Source organism: Neoarius graeffei, chromosome 9, assembly GCF_027579695.1.
Source record: "Neoarius graeffei isolate fNeoGra1 chromosome 9, fNeoGra1.pri, whole genome shotgun sequence".
NCBI classification, from domain to species: Eukaryota; Metazoa; Chordata; class Actinopteri; order Siluriformes; family Ariidae; genus Neoarius; species Neoarius graeffei.
Window position 1 is genome coordinate 43082212 of NC_083577.1, and position 18799 is coordinate 43101010.

General features: G+C 38.9%; 1 protein-coding gene across 2 annotated transcripts in view; it reads right to left on the reverse strand.

Moving 5' to 3' along the window:
• Nucleotides 1-7799: 7799 nt before the first annotated feature.
• Nucleotides 7800-18799, reverse strand: part of klf12b (Kruppel like factor 12b) — a 60050-nt gene continuing 49050 nt past the window's right edge. For both annotated transcript variants that reach the window (XM_060929538.1, XM_060929537.1), the window contains exons 5-6: nucleotides 16703-16860; nucleotides 7800-9880 (exon numbers count right to left, since the gene is read on the reverse strand). In XM_060929538.1, the coding sequence (XP_060785521.1) occupies nucleotides 9699-9880; nucleotides 16703-16860 (340 nt within the window). In that variant the 3' untranslated portion in view covers nucleotides 7800-9698. The remainder of the gene's footprint in view (nucleotides 9881-16702; nucleotides 16861-18799) is intronic.

Genomic DNA, 18799 nt, shown 5'->3' on the forward strand with positions numbered 1-18799 from the left:
AAACTGGGTGTTTTTATATGTGCTCGTGCACACCTATAATTTTAATATTAAATAGATACTGTTCCTTTTGTTTTATATTATACAATGGAATAATGTCTCAGACGATAAAAACATTGGGAGGTGTAGTGTGCATTTCCTGACTACATACTGTATACCATGTCTTATTGTTTGGATGGTTTTAATGAGGCTGAGAGGAAAAACACAGACAAATGTGATGAATCAGTCTCAGGTCAGTGTGAAGTGGCAGATTACTCACTCATCATTCTCGATCACTGATGCTGGTTTTAATCGTGATTGGTAGAAGAAGGGCTTGAAGTTACGCCACTGTGCATTAGGCCATGAAATGCTTCACTCAAATGGTGCTTTGTGGACTAACTGGATTTGTCCTGATTTAACCTTTCGAAATAATTTACGCAGCCATTTTTATTGCTACTCATATATCTTATATTCATCCATCATCTGTAACAGCTTATCCTGTGCAGGGTCGCGGTCAAGCTGGAGCCTATCTCAGCTGACTATGGGCAAGAGGCGGGGTACATCGCAGGGCTGACACATAGAGACAAACAACCATTCACACTCAGTCAATTTAGAGCCACCAATTAGCCTAACCTGCATGACTTTGAACTGTGGGGGAAACCGGAGCACCCGGAGGAAACCCACACAGACACGGGGAGAACGTGCAAACTCCAGAAAGAAAGGCCCTCGTCGACCACTGGGCTCAAACCCAGAACCTTCATACTGTGAGGCAACAGTGCTAACCACTACACCACTGTGCCGCCCATATAGCTTATAGTGAAACTTAAAGATGTGTTTATAATTTACTATCATTGGTATCTTATGGCGATCAAAAAGCAAGACAAGCTCAACACCAAAGGGAAGGTTAGTTAATTGATGTTACAAGTATTTGTCCTACATTTAAGGGTTAAATTCATCAGGCTGGCCTAGTTTTGCTATAGTGGGTGTCATATGGCCGCACCCTGTCTCTTGTGAAAGTCGCATTATGCTCAGTGGCTTTTGTCATGCAAGATTTAGAAAGCGCTTTTTACTCATGCTCTTCTCAGAATTGCAAGATGAAACTCGCCACTTAAATCAGTCATGTGTATTCCATACAAAATGCAACTTTATTAATTTCCATGCCTCCGATTAGATTATCATACAAGTATCATGTTAAAACTCAACCTTAAATTCACAGCTGTCTTTAGGGAATAAAATGAAACGACAGAGAAAACCAAAAGCACGTAATATCTAGACACCTTCTGGAGAATTAAAATAAAGAATAAACACTTTTTATTTGAAATGAAGACATTCTGTGATAGGATTCAGTGTGAAGGGATTCCCTTTGAAGCAAAGCAGGGCAAAAAGTCACAACTCTGCGGTAAAATGAAAAGCTCTGAAATATATATTTACAATACACATACACTATACATAAATACAAGACCGATAATCACAGAATATCAGAAAAAAAGACAAAATAAAGTAAATATTTAGATTAAGAAATGAAGTTGATATTGAAACCGAGGCAATACTGTACAGAATAAGTTGAATACAAATCAGAAACAAGCATTCACAGAGGAATTAACAAAGCGACATTGTCTTTTTTTGTGCTGTAGGTCCACACTGTAGGCACCAAATTTAGCTGTAAGGGTGCCTCATACATACTCGAATTCAGGTCTGTGTAATATCAGAGAGGTAAAAGTCAACCTTAATAATGGAGAAACTGTCCTTCAGTCAAGTTGATATTGTAAGTGTAAGGTATATCCATCCAAATCCTCCCAAGGAGACATACAGCATTGCTCACTATGTGATTAATGGGTGGATGTTCACAGCTTTCATTTAAAAATGTTGTCTTCAAATGGTCCATAAGGCTCAGTGCATTACAAACAGGTTTGGTACTGTACATTAGTTTGGGTATTTTTGTACAGGTTTATTGGTACCGGATGCACTTTTGTGCTTATGGCATCTTTTGCCTTTCTGCATGTGCTTCTTGTATAATATAGTAGGCACTCGTCATTATTGCATAACTTTGACCCTGTTCACCGTTACAAAATTATGCGACGGAAAGTGTAAGAATGCCAGAGCAGAAAGTAATACTTCTTTAAAAAAAAAAAGGATGCTCCCTTTAATTACTATAATAATGTTTTTCATCATTCTCTTTTCAAAGATAAAATAAAATTTATAAAACTGATTTGAGAAGACACATTTGTTAATACAATTTACAAGCAAACATTTTTACTTTACAGGAGCAGAAATTATGCCAAATATAAATTTCACTGATATCAGTACACCAAAAAGAAAATAAATAAATAAAAACCAGCAAAGAGAAAAATGCTGATGGCTTTTGAATACTGTTTGGAAAGGGACATTCATTTGACCGGGTTGTTTTTCTTTTCTTTTTTTTCATTTCCTTTTACGTTTTCTGAAATATTATTGTTATAAAAACACTTAAGAGAATATAGAAATGGCTGAATGTGCACAGAGGCAGCTGCTCCTCAGCACTGTGTACACTTAGATGGATTGTTTCATCCCTACACATTAATCATAAGGAACAGGAGCATTTAAAGATGATAAAACCTCAAACACTCTCCCACACAGTCCCATTATACACTGTGTACCACCACTTAATGATCATCTCTGTATTGTAGTTGTATAAAGTTAATCCCTTGTATTTAAAAAAAAACAACTAATAAAAAGCCCTATTCTCAATAGGTATTTACAGCCTTCGAAACTGAGTAATAACTTTCACTTTCACATATATTACAACATTTTAAAAGATTTCTTTTTACATAAAATAGCAATATGCAGATGAAGTGCCCCACACTGAGGAGATTTCTCAAAAATACAGTATAAGTTGATAAGATACACTGGTGATTAATGTTATGTCTAACTGAAAATAATTCATTTCATATTCATACTTCATAAAAAACAAGGTGCTGATGATACACTCAAGCCCATGTACCACAGGAAACACGCATGTGGAGACAAACAGACAAGCAAACAAAAACATAATAGATTATAATACTTCAGATCACAAAAAAAGCAAGGTGACGTTGGTCATGTTTGTTTTGTAATGGACACATTCTTTTTACAGCATTTCACAAAACTGCATTTCAACTTTCTTTGCTAGTTGATAATATGGACATGGAGATTCCAACAGCAGTGCATGTGTGTGTGTGTGTGTGTGTGTGTGTGTGTGTGTGTGTTACTGAGGCTTGTACTGGCCATTTGAAAGTGCTACCCTCACACCAATCTGTTGACATCCTCAGCATACAATGGACGCTTTCCCATTGTACATAGGATGATGTTTATCTGGGACGAAAAACAAATGTATGTCATATCACCTAATATATCTTCTAATATTTATCTTAAGGCCATCAAATATGAGCAAGCCATCTGGCAGCCCAGAATACATGACTTATTTCATAACCTTCTCACTAGACATGAAATTAATTAAAAAAAATGACTGCCACAAATGAGAAAATACAAGATTAGTTTATAAAGTACTGTGCAAAAGTCTTAGGCACATGCAAAGAAATGCTGTACAGCCTTCAAAAGTAAGAAAATTAAACGTTTCGACATTTTTTAAAAATACCATAAAGACCAATAAACAGTAATAAATTAAATAAGGCTACTATTTGGTGTGATGGCCCTTTGTTTAAAAAATATCAGTCTCAGGTACAATCAATGCAGTTTTACTGAGCATGTTGCAGAAGCAGCCTCAGTTCTTCTGGAGACTTTGACTGTCACACGTGCTTCTTAATTTTGCAGCAAAACTCAGTAGCGTTCATTATGTTTTTTTTTTGTCTGAAAAGTGTCTCCGGTAATATGCTGCTTTCTTTACTGACATTTGTTTGGAAATCTAAAATTTTTTGTCCTGACTCAGTCATGAAGAAGTCATAAAATAAAAATCTGTAACAAAATTTGTAGTGATAAAAAGTAGGGTGCTTCAGACTTTTGCACAGTACGATATATACAGCATGTATGTACGCACACACACCCTGTGTGTGTGTGTGTGTGTGTGTGTGTGTGTGTGAGAGAGACCCTCCATTGCAAAACCAGTTGGAAGTCACAAGTCAACATGTGGGCTAAAATAGTCTTAATTTTAAATTTTCGAAGACTAGCAGAGTACAATGTCTACATTTTCATGTTTTTGTAGAAATTCATACTTTGTGACCTTTTAAACGTCTTTAATGAGATGCTATATATCCTGGCAGAAATTATTTTTTTTAAAAAGTGAAAACCACCCTTTTCTGTGCGGAGTTTGCATGTTCTCCCCGTGTCCGCGTGGGTTTCCTCCGGGTGCTCCGGTTTCCCCCACAGTCCAAAGACATGCAGGTTAGGTTAACTGGTGACTCTAAATTGACCGTAGGTGTGAATGTGAGTGTGAATGGTTGTCTGTGTCTATGTGTCAGCCCTGTGATGACCTGGCGACTTGTCCAGGGTGTACCCCGCCTTTTGCCCATAGTCAGCTGGGATAGGCTCCAGCTTGCCTGCGACCCTGTAGAACAGGATAAAGCGGCTAGAGATAATGAGATGAGATGAGATGAGAAAACCACCCTTTAGACTTTGTACCACTGATTGCATATTTCTAATGAAAACCCTTCATGTCTGGTACCAAAATACAGTGGAGATTTCCCACTCACTAGATTCAGTATTAATGTTGACATAATTTCAATGAGTAGCCAATAAAATGGTATAAAACAAACCCAACTTTGTGTAAACAATCTCCTGGTTGCTATGCATGATCAATAAGACGGCTTATGATTGGCTGAGGTGGCACGGTGGTGTAGTGGTTAGAACTGTCACCTCACAGCAAGAAGGTCCTGGGTTCGAGCCCAGTGGTCGACGGGGGCCTTTCTGTGTGGAGTTTGCATGTTCTCCCCATGTCTGCGTGGGTTTCCTCCGGGTGCTCCGGTTTCCTCCACAGTCCAAAGACATGCAGGTTAGGCTAATTGGTGGCTCTAAATTGACCGTAGGTATGAGTGTGAATGATTGTTTGTCTCTGCGATTGTTTGGTGACTTGTCCAGGGTGTACCCTGCCTCTCGCCTATAGTCAGCTGGGATAGGCTCCAGCTTACCTGCGACCCTGCACAGGATAAGCGGTTATGGATAATGGATGGATGATTGGCTGTGTGCACATGCGAAAAGCAGCGCAGCTAATCAGAAGCCTTCTTACACATAATGCGTAGTGATGTCAACCAATTCAAGTGAGAGAAAGCTTCAAAGGTGAGTCATGTTTTATATCTTGTGGGCAGGTACTATGATCTTTCTGTAGTGTGTTGTGGAAGTTGTTATTGCGCGGGGCATCAGAAACACAATGGGAATCGGTATTAATTTCATGCATATACATTTTCGAAAGCTTACAGAAGCCTAACATTACATCATTATGTTTATATGCACTGTGTGGACAAGCATCGACAGCACATAATCCATAAGCAACTATAAACCAGGACGATAAGTTTCAATCACCTTTAATTCCAAGACTCTGACAAAGAACTGACATCTAATTAATGTGTATAGACACATATAGGCTTTTCTTTTTCATGCCCTTTTATTTTTAAATTGACAAGCATGGGTTGTCATGCTGAGTGTCTACAGTGGCTGCACATGACAGACTAGACTAAATTTAATGAAATAGGCTTAACATAGTTTGTTGTATTAGTTTTCTACAGCTCAATGAACTCCTCTTTTTTCCAGCTGCACAAACCAGATCAGGCCTGATGGAACAAGTCAGTCAAGTCAATTTATTTGTATAGCGCTTTTAACAATAGACATTGTCGCAAAGCAGCTTTAGAGAAAAATGAAGAATTTTAAACACATGAACTAATAAATTTATCCCTAAAAAATTTAATCCCTAATGAACAAGCCTGAGGCGATGGTGGCAAGGAAAATCTCCCTGAGACAATATGAGGAAGAAACCGTAAGAGGAACCAGACTCAAAAAGGAACCCATCCTCATTTGGGTGATAACAGACAATGTGATTATAAATAATTCATGTCTATAAGCGTGCTATCACCTTTTTATACCAAAATAAATTATCCAGGTGGTCATCCAGTCACACTTCCCTCACCTGGACTTCCACTATTTAGGCAACAGTATCTCGACAAACACATCCAAGCCTTTGTTCCTGAGCCCTACAAGGACATCATGTGCCCTAAACCAGATGTGTTGCCTCCAGCTGGGTCAAAGGATGAAGAGATACAGGTGCAGTAGGTAAAGGACAAGGACAGAGTAAAGGAGTAAAGGTAATGGATGTAGGTGTGGATGTGCGTGTGGCCACAGAAGCAGGTGTGGTCAGGAATATGGCCAAGGTCATGGCAGAGGGGTTGAAGTCAGGGGGGTGGGTGGTCTTTTGTCATTATACATGAACTACAGACAACGTTTTCAAGGAAATTTGGAATTTTGGAACCTTTGAACTGTTAACTGAGGGGTGGGGGGGGGGGGGGATACATGGCAGATACAAGCGGGAAAAAATCCTGTAAATAAAATCTACATTTTGTAAATATGTTAATAACAGGGATAGGCTCCAGTTTGTCCACGGCCCTGCACAGGATAAGCGATTATGGATAATGGATGGATGGATGTTAATAACATATTTCTAATAAGGTACAATGAAAAAAATTTGGTGTCTACATCTGAGAAACCTGAATAAATATGTGCACCCAATTTAATTTTAATATCTTTTTAGAAATATGCATTGCTAAAAAGTTAAATCGAGCTATCAAATGCCCATATCTCTGTATCATTTTTGATTGCCTTTCAAGGAAACTCAATAATAAATTTGACCCACATGACTGGTTTTGTAATGGAGGATATATATATATATATATATATATATATATATATATATATATATATATATATATATATATATATATATATGCACACACACACACACACGTGTTTTACTGGGAAATAAGCCACTCGTACTTTTCATACAAACTACATCTGGGATATTGAGCATAATTTCCAATACCTTCATTCGTGAGTATATCGATGAATTGTTTTGATAAATTTGGGTCCTTTTTGTTTATGAATGTGTCTATATAATAAAAAGAAAATTACACGTTGGCTTGAAGATATGAAGTTTATCTTCTTGTGTTGAAAAACTCGTATTTTTTCAGACGAAATACATCCTGCACCTGGGTGACATATTTTCCAATATCTTCACTCATGAAGATTTCGATGATGTGCACCCAATTTAATTTTAATATCTTTTTAGAAATATCACTTGCAATGTTTTACTGGGAAATACACCACTCATATTTTTCATATGAGCTACATCTGGGACATTGAGAACTATCACCGTGACATAAATCTATATATGTCACTCGCGAGGAAATCAGTGAATTGTTTTGATAAATTTGGGTACTTTTTGTTTGTGAATGTGTCTATATCATAAAAAGAACATCACATGTTGGCTTAAAGATATGAAGTTTATCTTCTCGGGTTGAAAAACTTGCATTTTTAAATGAAACACATTGCAGATCTGAGTGACATATTTCCCAATATTTCACTCCGACGATGTCATTCCAAGTGTTTTCCCGCTGACTAGACATGTGTTGTCGAAATAGCGAACTGGTTCAAAATTAAAATTCTTTTGATTAACTTGCAATTTTTTTGTGGATGTGTCCATATAATATAAAGAATATTGCACGGTGACGCAAAGATATGAAGTTTATCTTCTCATGTTGAAAATATGTTGACCACTCAAAGATAAGCTTTTCATATATATATATATATATATATATATATATATATATATATATATATATATATATATATATGTTTTATGTATTTGCTGATCACCCTCTAGTGGCCTATTTGTATTTGGGAATCAAGCTGAAGTTAAAACAGATTACTGTTTAGTGCACTAGACAAGAATTGAACGAAGTAGTGCACTATACATTGAAAAAAAAGAAAACCTACATAAGCTATTTCAGATTCAGAGTGACAAAAGCGAATCCAGTATTTCAATGATATTTTAATTAAAAAAAAATCAGTACTTCAAAATGTGATGAGAAGACTCTTGTGAAACATTCATTTAAATGCCCTAGATCCATCGTGTGTGTGTGTGTGTGTGTGTGTGTGTGTGTGTGTGTGTGTGTGTGTGTGTGTGTGTGTGTGCTTGTGATAAGAGTTTATAGGAACAAAATGAGCTTCATTTGGGCAAACCTGCAGTGCCACATTTAATGGCTCATTAAAAAGAAAGTCTATTCTTCCGAGTGCATTCAAATCCTTTAGGTATGAGACTAAAATAGCAATATGCTATTGCTATTTTAAAAATTAGAGCTACAAATCCATTACAAATATACAAGATTCTCTAGTATAGAAAAAACAAGTGGTAATGGGAGAAAGTCAGCGATTTGTCCATGTTTTGAAAGCCCTCTGTTGGTGCAGTAAGTGAGAGAGCCATGAGGCCTTCTCTCTCTCCCGCCAATCTAAAGTGAATGTATTGCTCTCCTGGCTGATATATTCCATCAAAGTACAAAAAAACAGATCACACCATCAAAGGTTTAGCAGACTTGTTTTGCATTTTTTTTTTTGTACCCAAATTTCCTCAAAACCAAGGAGGGCATTGAGCTTTGCATCAGCCAGTCAAACATGGTGGAGGTCAGTGTTGTGTGTGATGAACATAGTGCTCTACTGTATTAGTTACTTCAGGGCCCATCCTCTTAAAGCTGTGACAAGCAAGAATAGGAGAAGGCTTAAGCAGGGAAAATAATTCAAACATAAAATCATATGAACGGAGTACAATCACACTCACTGACTGATCACAATGCATTGTTTTATATCCCTGTTTGTCACCAGAAAGCACAGCAACACACCAGCTGAGAGTTCTTAAAGCCAAACGTACCCCGTGTACTTCATTGTCTATGCTGCAGAAAACAATTTTAGTGTGAAAACCAACATCAGGGGAAAACAAAACATCATATAACTGCATGATTCCTGTGACGTGTCACCTGCTGTGTGTATAATCTCATTCAATAATTTGCAGACTCGTGTTAGATGAAAAAAATCTCCAGCCATCTCACCTCAGGAATTGCTGACTCGGGGTCTCTCCTCTATTGCCAAAGAAATGACACCTCACAATCAGGTGTGCTGGCTGAGAAGGAAATCAAGATTTATGAAAATGTTGTTCCTGTAGGAACCTGGCTGCGTCTACAATATCAAGCTCCAGATCTCAAAAGAGGAAGCCATTCAATACTGCAGTTCTTCACATTGTTGATTGCAAAAGGGAAGCAGACATGTTAAATGAGAACAAAACAATGATGCTAAATTAAAAAACAAAACAAAACTGCAGACAGAAGAACTCTCACGCAAGAACTAGCAACCAGGATCTGGACAAGTGCTCCAGTTCAAAATGTCCTGAAACTTCAAGATGAGCCCAGATATGAAGAGAAGCTTTGCTCCATCCTTGAGGCAGACCCTGTTCAGCTCTATCAACACATTCTGTCCATCACACATCTTTCAGACTTCCTCTCTCTCTCTCTCTCTCTCTCTCTCTTCACCAGGGCCTAAGATGGCCATGACCGTGTGTCCAGGCCAGCTGAACAAGAGCATGGAGAGACCCAGCTCCCCATCGTGCATGTGCACACGCGTGTGTGTGTGTGTGTGTGTGTGTGTGTGTATGTGTGTGTGTGTGTGTGTGTGTGTGTGTGTGTGTGTGGGAGAGAGAGGGTGTGTGAGGTGGCCTTCATTCAGACCAGCATGTGTCTGCGCCGGTGCAGGGCCAGGTGGTCTGAGCGTGAGAAGCTGCGATCACAGTCTGCACACTTGAAAGGCTTCACCCCCGTATGTTTCCGATAATGCCGCGTCAACTCATCTGAGCGAGCAAACTTCCATGTGCAGCCATCCCATGTACACTTGTACGGCTTCTCACCTGGAGACCAAGATGCAAAAATACAAGGCAATAAATATCATGAGACGATTAAGCCGATAGAGTTGCTATAGTTGAGTGAAAATGTTGGCATCCACTCTGATTATGATTTTTTTTTGTAAACTCGGTCAGTCCCCAGACCTGATCAAAAGAAAGCAATGAGGTATAACAGAGTCATAACACATATGTAAAATAGAATATGCAAATACTAGCCATGCAGTCCTGTAGTTGGCGCAAGTATATCAGGAAGAATATAGAACAATGTACAAATGATGAAAAGACATGAACAATGTTCAAAGGATGCAAAAGAGGCTAAGTATGAAATAAAACATGATGTGGTATGCTGTTAGAGGAAAATAATCAATGATGAGGTGGAATAATGCAGCTCAATGCGAAGTTGATTTTTTTTTTTTGAAAACAGCATGTTGTAAAGTATTTTATTTCTCTTATACCACAGCAAATGGTCAGTGATAATATTTTTATTAAATTATTTTTAAAAATGTCATACTTTTTATCCATTTACAGTCATGTTTAACCCTTTCACCACTGCATAACTTTTTCCAGAATGGGTTTCCATACTACAATGAGACCGGAATAGCAGTCTCCAGTGGTGAAAGGGGCAGCACGGTGGTGTAGTGGTTAGCACTGTCATCTAACAGCAAGAAGGTTCCAGGTTTGAAGCTCATGGGCAATGGGTGCTTTTCTGTGTGGAGTTTGCATGTTTAACTGGCTACTCTAAATTACTAATAGGTGTGAATGGTCGAGAGGAGAAAATCTCTAAAATAATCCAGTAGAAGGCAATGGGAAACCACAACTGTAATTCTTTCCTAGAAACTTAGGCTGGTCAGAGTGGCCACGTCACTGAAGTCATATGCCAAATAGAGAGAGGTGAAAGGGTTAATTGTTGTGGAACATATATAAAACAAGTTAGGTGCTGTTATCACTTACAGTGGTGCTTGAAAGTTTGTGAACCCTTTAGAATTTTCTATATTTCTGCATGAATAATACCAAGAACATCATCAGATTTTCACACAAGTCCTAAAAGAAGACAAAGAGAACCTAGTTAAACAAATGAGACAAAAATATTATACTTGGTCATTTATTTATTGAGGAAAATGATCCACTATTACATATCTGTGAGTGGCAAAAGTATGTGAACCTTTGCTTTCAGTATCTGGTGTGACCCCCTTGTGCAGCAATAACTGCAACTAAACGTTTCCGGTAACTGTTGATCAGTCCTGCACACTGGCTTGGAGGAATTTTAGCCCATTCCTCCATACAGAACAGCTTCAACTCTGGGATGTTGGTGGGTTTCCTCACTTGAACTGCTCGCTTCAGGTCCTTCCACAACATTTCGATTGGATTAAGGTCAGGACTTTGACTTGGCCATTCCAAAACATTAACTTTTTCTTCTTGAACCATTCTTTGGTAGAACGACTTGTGTGCTTGGGGTCGTTGTCTTGCTGCATGACCCACCTTCTCTTGAGATTCAGTTCATGGACATATGTCCTGATATTTTCCTTTAGAATTCACTGGTATAATTCAGAATTCATTGTTCCATCAATGATGGCAAGCCATCCTGGCCCAGATGCAGCAAAACAGGCCCAAGCCATGATACTACCACCACCATGTTTCACAGATGGGATAAGGTTCTTATGCTGGAATGCAGTGTTTTCCTTTCTCCAAACATAACACTTCTCATTTAAACCAAAAAGTTCTATTTTAGTCTCATCTGTCCACAAAAATTTTGTCCAATAGCCTTCTGGCTTGTCCAAGTGATCTTTAGCAAACTGCAGACGAGCAGCAATGTTCTTTTTGGAGAGCAGTGGCTTTCTCCTTGCAACCCTGCCATGCACACCATTGTTGTTCTGTGTTCTCCTGATAGTGGACTCATGAACATTAACATTAGCCAATGTGAGAGAGGCCTTCAGTTGCTTAGAAGTTACCCTGGGATCCTTTGTGACCTCGCTGACTATTACAAGCCTTGTTCTTGGAGTGATCTTTGTTGGTCGACCACTCCTGGGGAGGGTAACAATGGTCTTGAATTTCCTCCATTTGTACACAATCTGTCTGACTGTGGATTGGTGGAATCCAAACTCTTTAGAGATGGTTTTGTAACCTTTTCCAGCCTGATGAGCATCAACAACACTTTTTCTGAGGTCCTCAGAAATCTCCTTTGTTCGTGCCATGATACACTTCCACAAACATGTGTTGTGAAGATCAGACTTTGATAGATCCCTGTTCTTTAAATAAAACCGGGTGCCCACTCAAACCTGATTGTCATCCCATTGACTGAAAACACCTGACTCTAATTTCACCTTCACATTAACTGCTAATCCTAGAGGTTCACATACTTTTGCCACTCACAGATATGTAATATTGGATCATTTTCCTCAATAAATAAATGACAAAGTATATTATTTTTGTCTCATTTGTTTAACTGGGTTCTCGTTATCTACTTTTAGGGCTTGTGTGAAAATCTGATGATGTTTTAGGTCATATTTTTGCAGAAATCTAGAAAATTCTAAAGGGTTCACAAACTTTCAAGCATCACTGTATACCGTGAGTAGAGAAAACCAAAATGGTGGCGCGTTTTGCTGAACCAACCGAGGATGAAATAAAAAACTCGAAAACAAACCCCTCAAAAATACAAAAAAAGCAACAAAATATGGAGTGAAAGTATTTGATGGTAAGAACGTATCTATTTTATTTTTCAAGAACTATCATTATTATAGAATTTTTCACAAATTGCTCCTGTCATTTCGCTGGGTTGTTTACATTCTTCATCTTTAAGCATTAAAATTTGTTGAATTTTTTTAGACTGGTTCAAAAGCTCAAAGAATTTTGAAAATTACATCACTGAAATGTTCAAGGAAGAATTAAATAAATGTCTAAAGCTATTCTATACCTCGGCACAACAGCAAAACAACACTTTCTACAAAAAACAACAACACTAAAGTCAATTCGTGCAGCCATTGAGAGGTTTTTAAGAAGTCCTTCTTAGCGGAAATGATTTTGTTGGATTTTTTGTATAAAGTTTTTATTTATCAAATTTGCAAAAAATAAAATGCTCTGTTTCTCAAAATCCAGTGAATGTGGATAGAATAAAACAGTTATTCCACTCAATCTCATCGTACGTGGCTATGTGCTTCGTCAGCTATCAGCTCATGTACCACTTGATTTCATGGAATAACTTAATTATGAAGGCAAAAGGTGAGCCTACATGTTATTAGTGAACATTTATAATGTATCACATTCAGAATGAAAACCTGTGAACTGATAACATTTTTGAAAAAAAAATTTCTGTTAATATCTACCATTTTATTTCTTGTGACAATCATGTTGCTGTAAGTTTTTACTTTATTACTTTGCCTTCTTAATTTTGCCCTAAAACAGACCTGGGCATTTTATGGCCCGCGGGCCGCATCCGGCCCTTTGGTTCATTCTGACCGGCCCGCGTAAGGTTAATTAGAAATTATAAAATTAATGTATTTTCTAATTTTACCTCATGCATGGACTGAATGTGCATTGCTTTTATTTTGAAGTTGTGTTCAACAAAAATGCAATGCGCGTGACATGAACATGACATGAAATCCCACGAAACCTAATCCCACGATAGCTACTTCCGTAATTTGTCCAGACCCATAGACATATAAACATAGATGCCGCCTTCTGCGTAGAATCATACGTCATCCTCGCTGCCATATTGGATGTGGCAAAGTGGAGATTCTTCAACCGTCTCTGGTATAGCGTCTAGACAGTAGCCGAGAATAAAGATGCCTCATTCATGTGCTGCGTTTAACTGTACCAACAGGTTTACTGTCCAAACGAGATCACATGGGATTACCTTTCACAGGTGAGACTGGAAAAATACTTTTCATTGTATTTGGTCATTATAACATAATTTTACGAGCAGATTTTTCTGATTGGCGGCACGGTGGAGTAGTGGTTAGTGCTGTCGCCTCACAGCAAGAGGGTCCAGGTTCGATCCCCGTGGCCGGCGAGGGCCTTTCTGTGTGGAGTTTGCATGTTCTCCCCGTGTCCGCGTGGGTTTCCTCCGGGTGCTCCGGTTTCCCCCACAGTCCAAAGACATGCAGGTTAGGTTAACTGGTGACTCTAAATTGACCGTAGGTGTGAATGTGAGTGTGAATGGTTGTCTGTGTCTATGTGTCAGCCCTGTGATGACCTGGCGACTTGTCCAGGGTGTACCCCGCCTTTCGCCCGTAGTCAGCTGGGATAGGCTCCAGCTTGCCTGTGACCCTGTAGGACAGGATAAAGCAGCTAGAGATAATGAGATGAGATGAGATTTTTCTGACTTTGTGGCTAATATGAAGTCTCACGCATAATAGCCGCTCGGTGAAACCTGTCTCCAAACAACAAAGTATTTCCTTCGTAACTATGCTGATTGTTGTTAGTTGCTTAGCTAACTTTTCACATACTATGTAGGTTTCCCAAAAATAAAAACATGAAAAAGCAGTGGGAGACAGCTGTGTGACAGGAAGGGTTTTCTGCTACTCCGTCATCCATGCTCTGCAGTGAACACTTCAGAACGGAGGATTTTGACAGAACAGGTCAGACAGTCAGGATCAGAGAGGGAGCTGTTCCTTCAGTCTTCAGTTTCCCAGCTCATCTCCACCGGGTAGGTGTATAGTTATAAGCAGTGAGAATTAGATAATACAGTGCCACACTATGATGAAGGTTTTTGAACGTATGATGAATGTTTTTAACCTTTCTGAATGTGAAGGAATCAGTGATGTATTTTGTTTTGGTATGACATTAGAACCTGGCCGAACTCAGTTTGGCGGTCATTCAGCTCACTTTATTCAACGAGAGTAGGTCTGTGTGGTGACTCAAATAAATAAAACAGTACATTTTTATTTTCATTCACTATTTCCAGTTTTTCCACTATTTCCATCACTTATCATATTCAGTCTTGTAGGTTGGTTATTTTGGCCTCAGGTTTTGGTAGCTTGCTATGGTATGCTGACTGATTAGCTTACCTGAGCTATCTATCATGTATCTGTCGCTAGTTTACATTAGACCGTATCCGTATCGTTGTCGTTGCGGATGCACTGTCCGTGCACATTAAAACGCCGGGAAACGACTCCACAGGCGGAACAGTTTGAATCCGCCAGGGCCCATGTATTCAACCCAGTACGTATCTGATCCGGTGCTGTGTAAACATTGAGGAACGAGGATACGCAGTGCTGAGCTCTAGCTGATGTCGTCATTGGACAACGTCACTGTGACATCCACCTTCCTGGTTCGCTGGCGTTGGTCATGACACGTTGGTCATGTGACGCGACTGCTGAAAAACCTTCTCCTCTTTAGTCCCAATGACACGGCGTCCCTGATTTCCATAAAGAACTTCAAATTTTGATTCTTATGCTCTCTCACTCTCTCACACTCTCTCGCTCTTTTGCTCTCTCTTTCTCTCTCTCCTCTCTCTCACACTCTCTTGCTCACTCTCTCTGTCTCACTCGCTCACTCAATCTCTCACACACTTTATGTGCTTGCAAGTGGTGAGTGACTTGCGCATGCCCGATATGCACTGGGATCATGTGACGTGCCGTCTAATTAGTCATGTGATTAGCGTATCCGTGTATTGGCGTTGCTGTGTGCACGGGGAACGGTTTTGTTGCGGGCACAGAAATTTTGTGTGTGTACGCGAATCGTTTTAAAAACGTTAATCTGATGATCCGCTGATTCGAAATAATGTAAACAGTTATATATGTTGTTTTGATGCCTGTTTGTTTCCCAAATATATACGTGTGTGTCTTAATGGGTGAATAAAAGGCATCGAGTTAAATATTATTGTAGAAAGGAGCTTTATGAAGTTCAGTCCATTTACTTGCATTGGTTTACGGGGAAGATTTGTCACATCCAATATGGCGGACACTCTGACGTATCCCAGCAACGGGGCCACCAGCTCAATGCGGCATCTATGTTTATATGTCTATGGTCCAGACCAACCACAAACTGTACGTCATCCTTCAAATGGTCCAGCCAATCACATAGCGTGACGTCACCAGCAGGCACCGGAGCCCGAGCCGATCTGTAGATCTGATACCTACACCGAATTGACGTTGCTGCGAGCAGATCACAAGAAGACTTTAGCCCCCAAAATGTCCGCAAAAAGAAGAAAGGTAGATGCTGAATGCAGGGCTTTCAACAAAACATGGACTGCTAAGTATTTACTGTATTTAATGAAGTCAGAGATAAAGCCATGTGTTTAGTTTGCAGAGAGCAGATCCGAAAAACTGAAAAACACCAAATGAGGTGATTAGACTACAAATGTGGGCATCATTATTATAATATGATGTATCTTGCTTGATATTTGGAGTAGAAAGACAATATTGTGATGTCTTTATTGTGTTTTGGGGTGAATGTGACTGAAAAAAAATGGTACAAACGTTCACATTTTGTTAACCATTGTTTTGGGAAATTTGATTGAATAAATGACATTTTTTGTAAGGCAACCTCGTTTTTTCCATACTCTTACCAGTCTTAGCAGCTTGTAAAAACAATGTTATTTACTGCTTTATATAAAGAAATACAATTAATATTATGCAGAATTTAGTTCAGCCTTTTGGTCCGGCCCTCCACAAAATTTTCTGTTTCTCATGTGGCCCCATGGAAAAAATAATTGCCCACCCCTGCTCTAAGGGAATGAAAACTTTTGCACACTACTGCATTTACTGAACAGTGAAAATTAATCAGCCAAATAAACTACGAAGCCATGAGTGAAAAGCCTTTTTAAATCAAATTATTTTATATACATCATATGGTTTTAATTGAATGTGTATTTCTGTGTGACTGACTCACCCGTGTGTGTTCTCCGATGTGCTTTTAGGTGTGAACTCTTAGTGTAAACCTTATTGCAGCCATCAAAGTCACATCTGTGAATGCGCCTCTTCTTAGAGTCAGGAGACTCGGACCGCCGCGGCCGTCGCATGCTCTCAATACTGAACGGTGACATGGAGCTGTGAGATGAGAAATAAGAACCATGAGTAATTTAGAAAACAAATGGAGTTTAAGCTTATTAAATAGTTTACTTATTTATGTATAATATGAATCATTCATATACATCATCGATATATATGAATGATTCATATTATATATGAATCATTGATTCATCGATAATAATAGTATACTGATTCACCAGAAGCAAAGATAAGCAAAATATTGCAAGGTTCAATCCCAGCAGGTTCTTTTCTGAGGTTTTAGTTGTATTAATATGGATCATAGTATAAAACAAGCCAATACAAATTATCTAAAGACCTGCTACCATACTGGATCAATTACAAATGTGAAAACATTTGCTATAGTTACAGAACAATCAAAGCATGCACCACAAGATTTGAAAACAGTTTCTATCCCAAATCTATCACCACACTGAAGTCTGCTCTGAAGTCACCCACACACCACAGTCATTGATCTACCCACATCTTGTATTATATTTATACTTATGGTTATTTATCTATTTATCTATTACCATAATATCTCTTACCAAGTGCAAGATCTTTCACAAGTGCTCAGTGTAAGTTATGTGGATGTCTGTACATTAGTGCATCTTTCATACAGTTGTGGTCAGAAGTTTACGTACAGTGACATGAATGCCATCGTGGATATGAAGGTCATGGCAATATTTGGGCTTTCAGTAATTTCTTTGAACTGTTCTTTTTCTGTGGCAGAATGATTGTACAGCATACATCTTTAATTAAAAAAAAACACACCAAACATTAGAATTTGGTGCACAAGTTTTAATTTTCTTTGGGTTTTCTAAAATTAGCCTGGGTTAAAATTATACATACAGGGTCAAAAATTTACATACACTCACTTTGATTATTAATTCAGAGGTGCTGAAACTTCAAAAATGTCTCTTATCTTGCCAAGGCCGAGGTCTCTTAACTTCCTGTTAGTGATCATGATTGACTACAGCTGGTAGCTTCTCTGTGGCTTCATAAAAAGGGTTTGTTTACAGCACTCATTGAATTGACCAACACACAGTAAAATGAGAAAGTCCAAGGAGCTCAGTGCAGATCTGAGAAAGAGGACTGTGGATCTACACAACTCTGGAATGCCTCTTGGAGCCATTTCCAAACAGCTACAAATTCCAATATCAGTTCAAACAATTGTATCCAAGTTATTGTGAGGTGTAGTCACTTTGCCAAGCCACTTTGCTTCAAGAAAACCCAAACTGTTACCCTCAGCTGAAAGGAAATTGGTTTGGATGGTTAGGAACAACCTGGGAATCATCATGGCACAGCCCTGCCATGAACTGGAAGCTGATGGATCACTGTCTACAGTTCAGATCACCATGGACTAAGAGGCTGCTATCCAAGAAATAACCCCCTGCTCCAAAATTGACACCTTCAAGCTTAACTACAGTTTGAAGCTGACCACACAGACAAAGAAAAAAGCCTTCTGGAGGATAGCTGTATGATCAAATGAGACAAAGATTGAGTTGTTTGGCCACAGTGACCACCATGTACAGAGGGACACTGTACCAGCTGGTGGTGGTGGTAGGATCATCATGCTCTGGGGCTGTTTTGCTGACAGTGGAACTGGTTCATTGCACAAAGTGGATGGAATAATGAAGGAGGAGAACTACCTCAGAATTCTTCAGCACAACCATCAGAAACCTGAACACAGCTTGGGACTTACAAAAGGACAATGAACCCAAACATGTATCAGAGCTGGTTGTGGAGGATAAAGCAGGCTAACATTAAGCTTAAAACAAGTCCTGACTTCAACCCTATTGAAAATATTTGGACCGTGCTTATAAGTTGAGTCCATGCCAAGAAAAAAAAATTGAACTCTACCAATTCTACTATGAAAAGTTGTGAAATATCCAACCAGAATTCTGCCAGAAGCTTGTTCATGGTAAACAAAAATGTTTGGTCAAGGTGAATCTTCGAA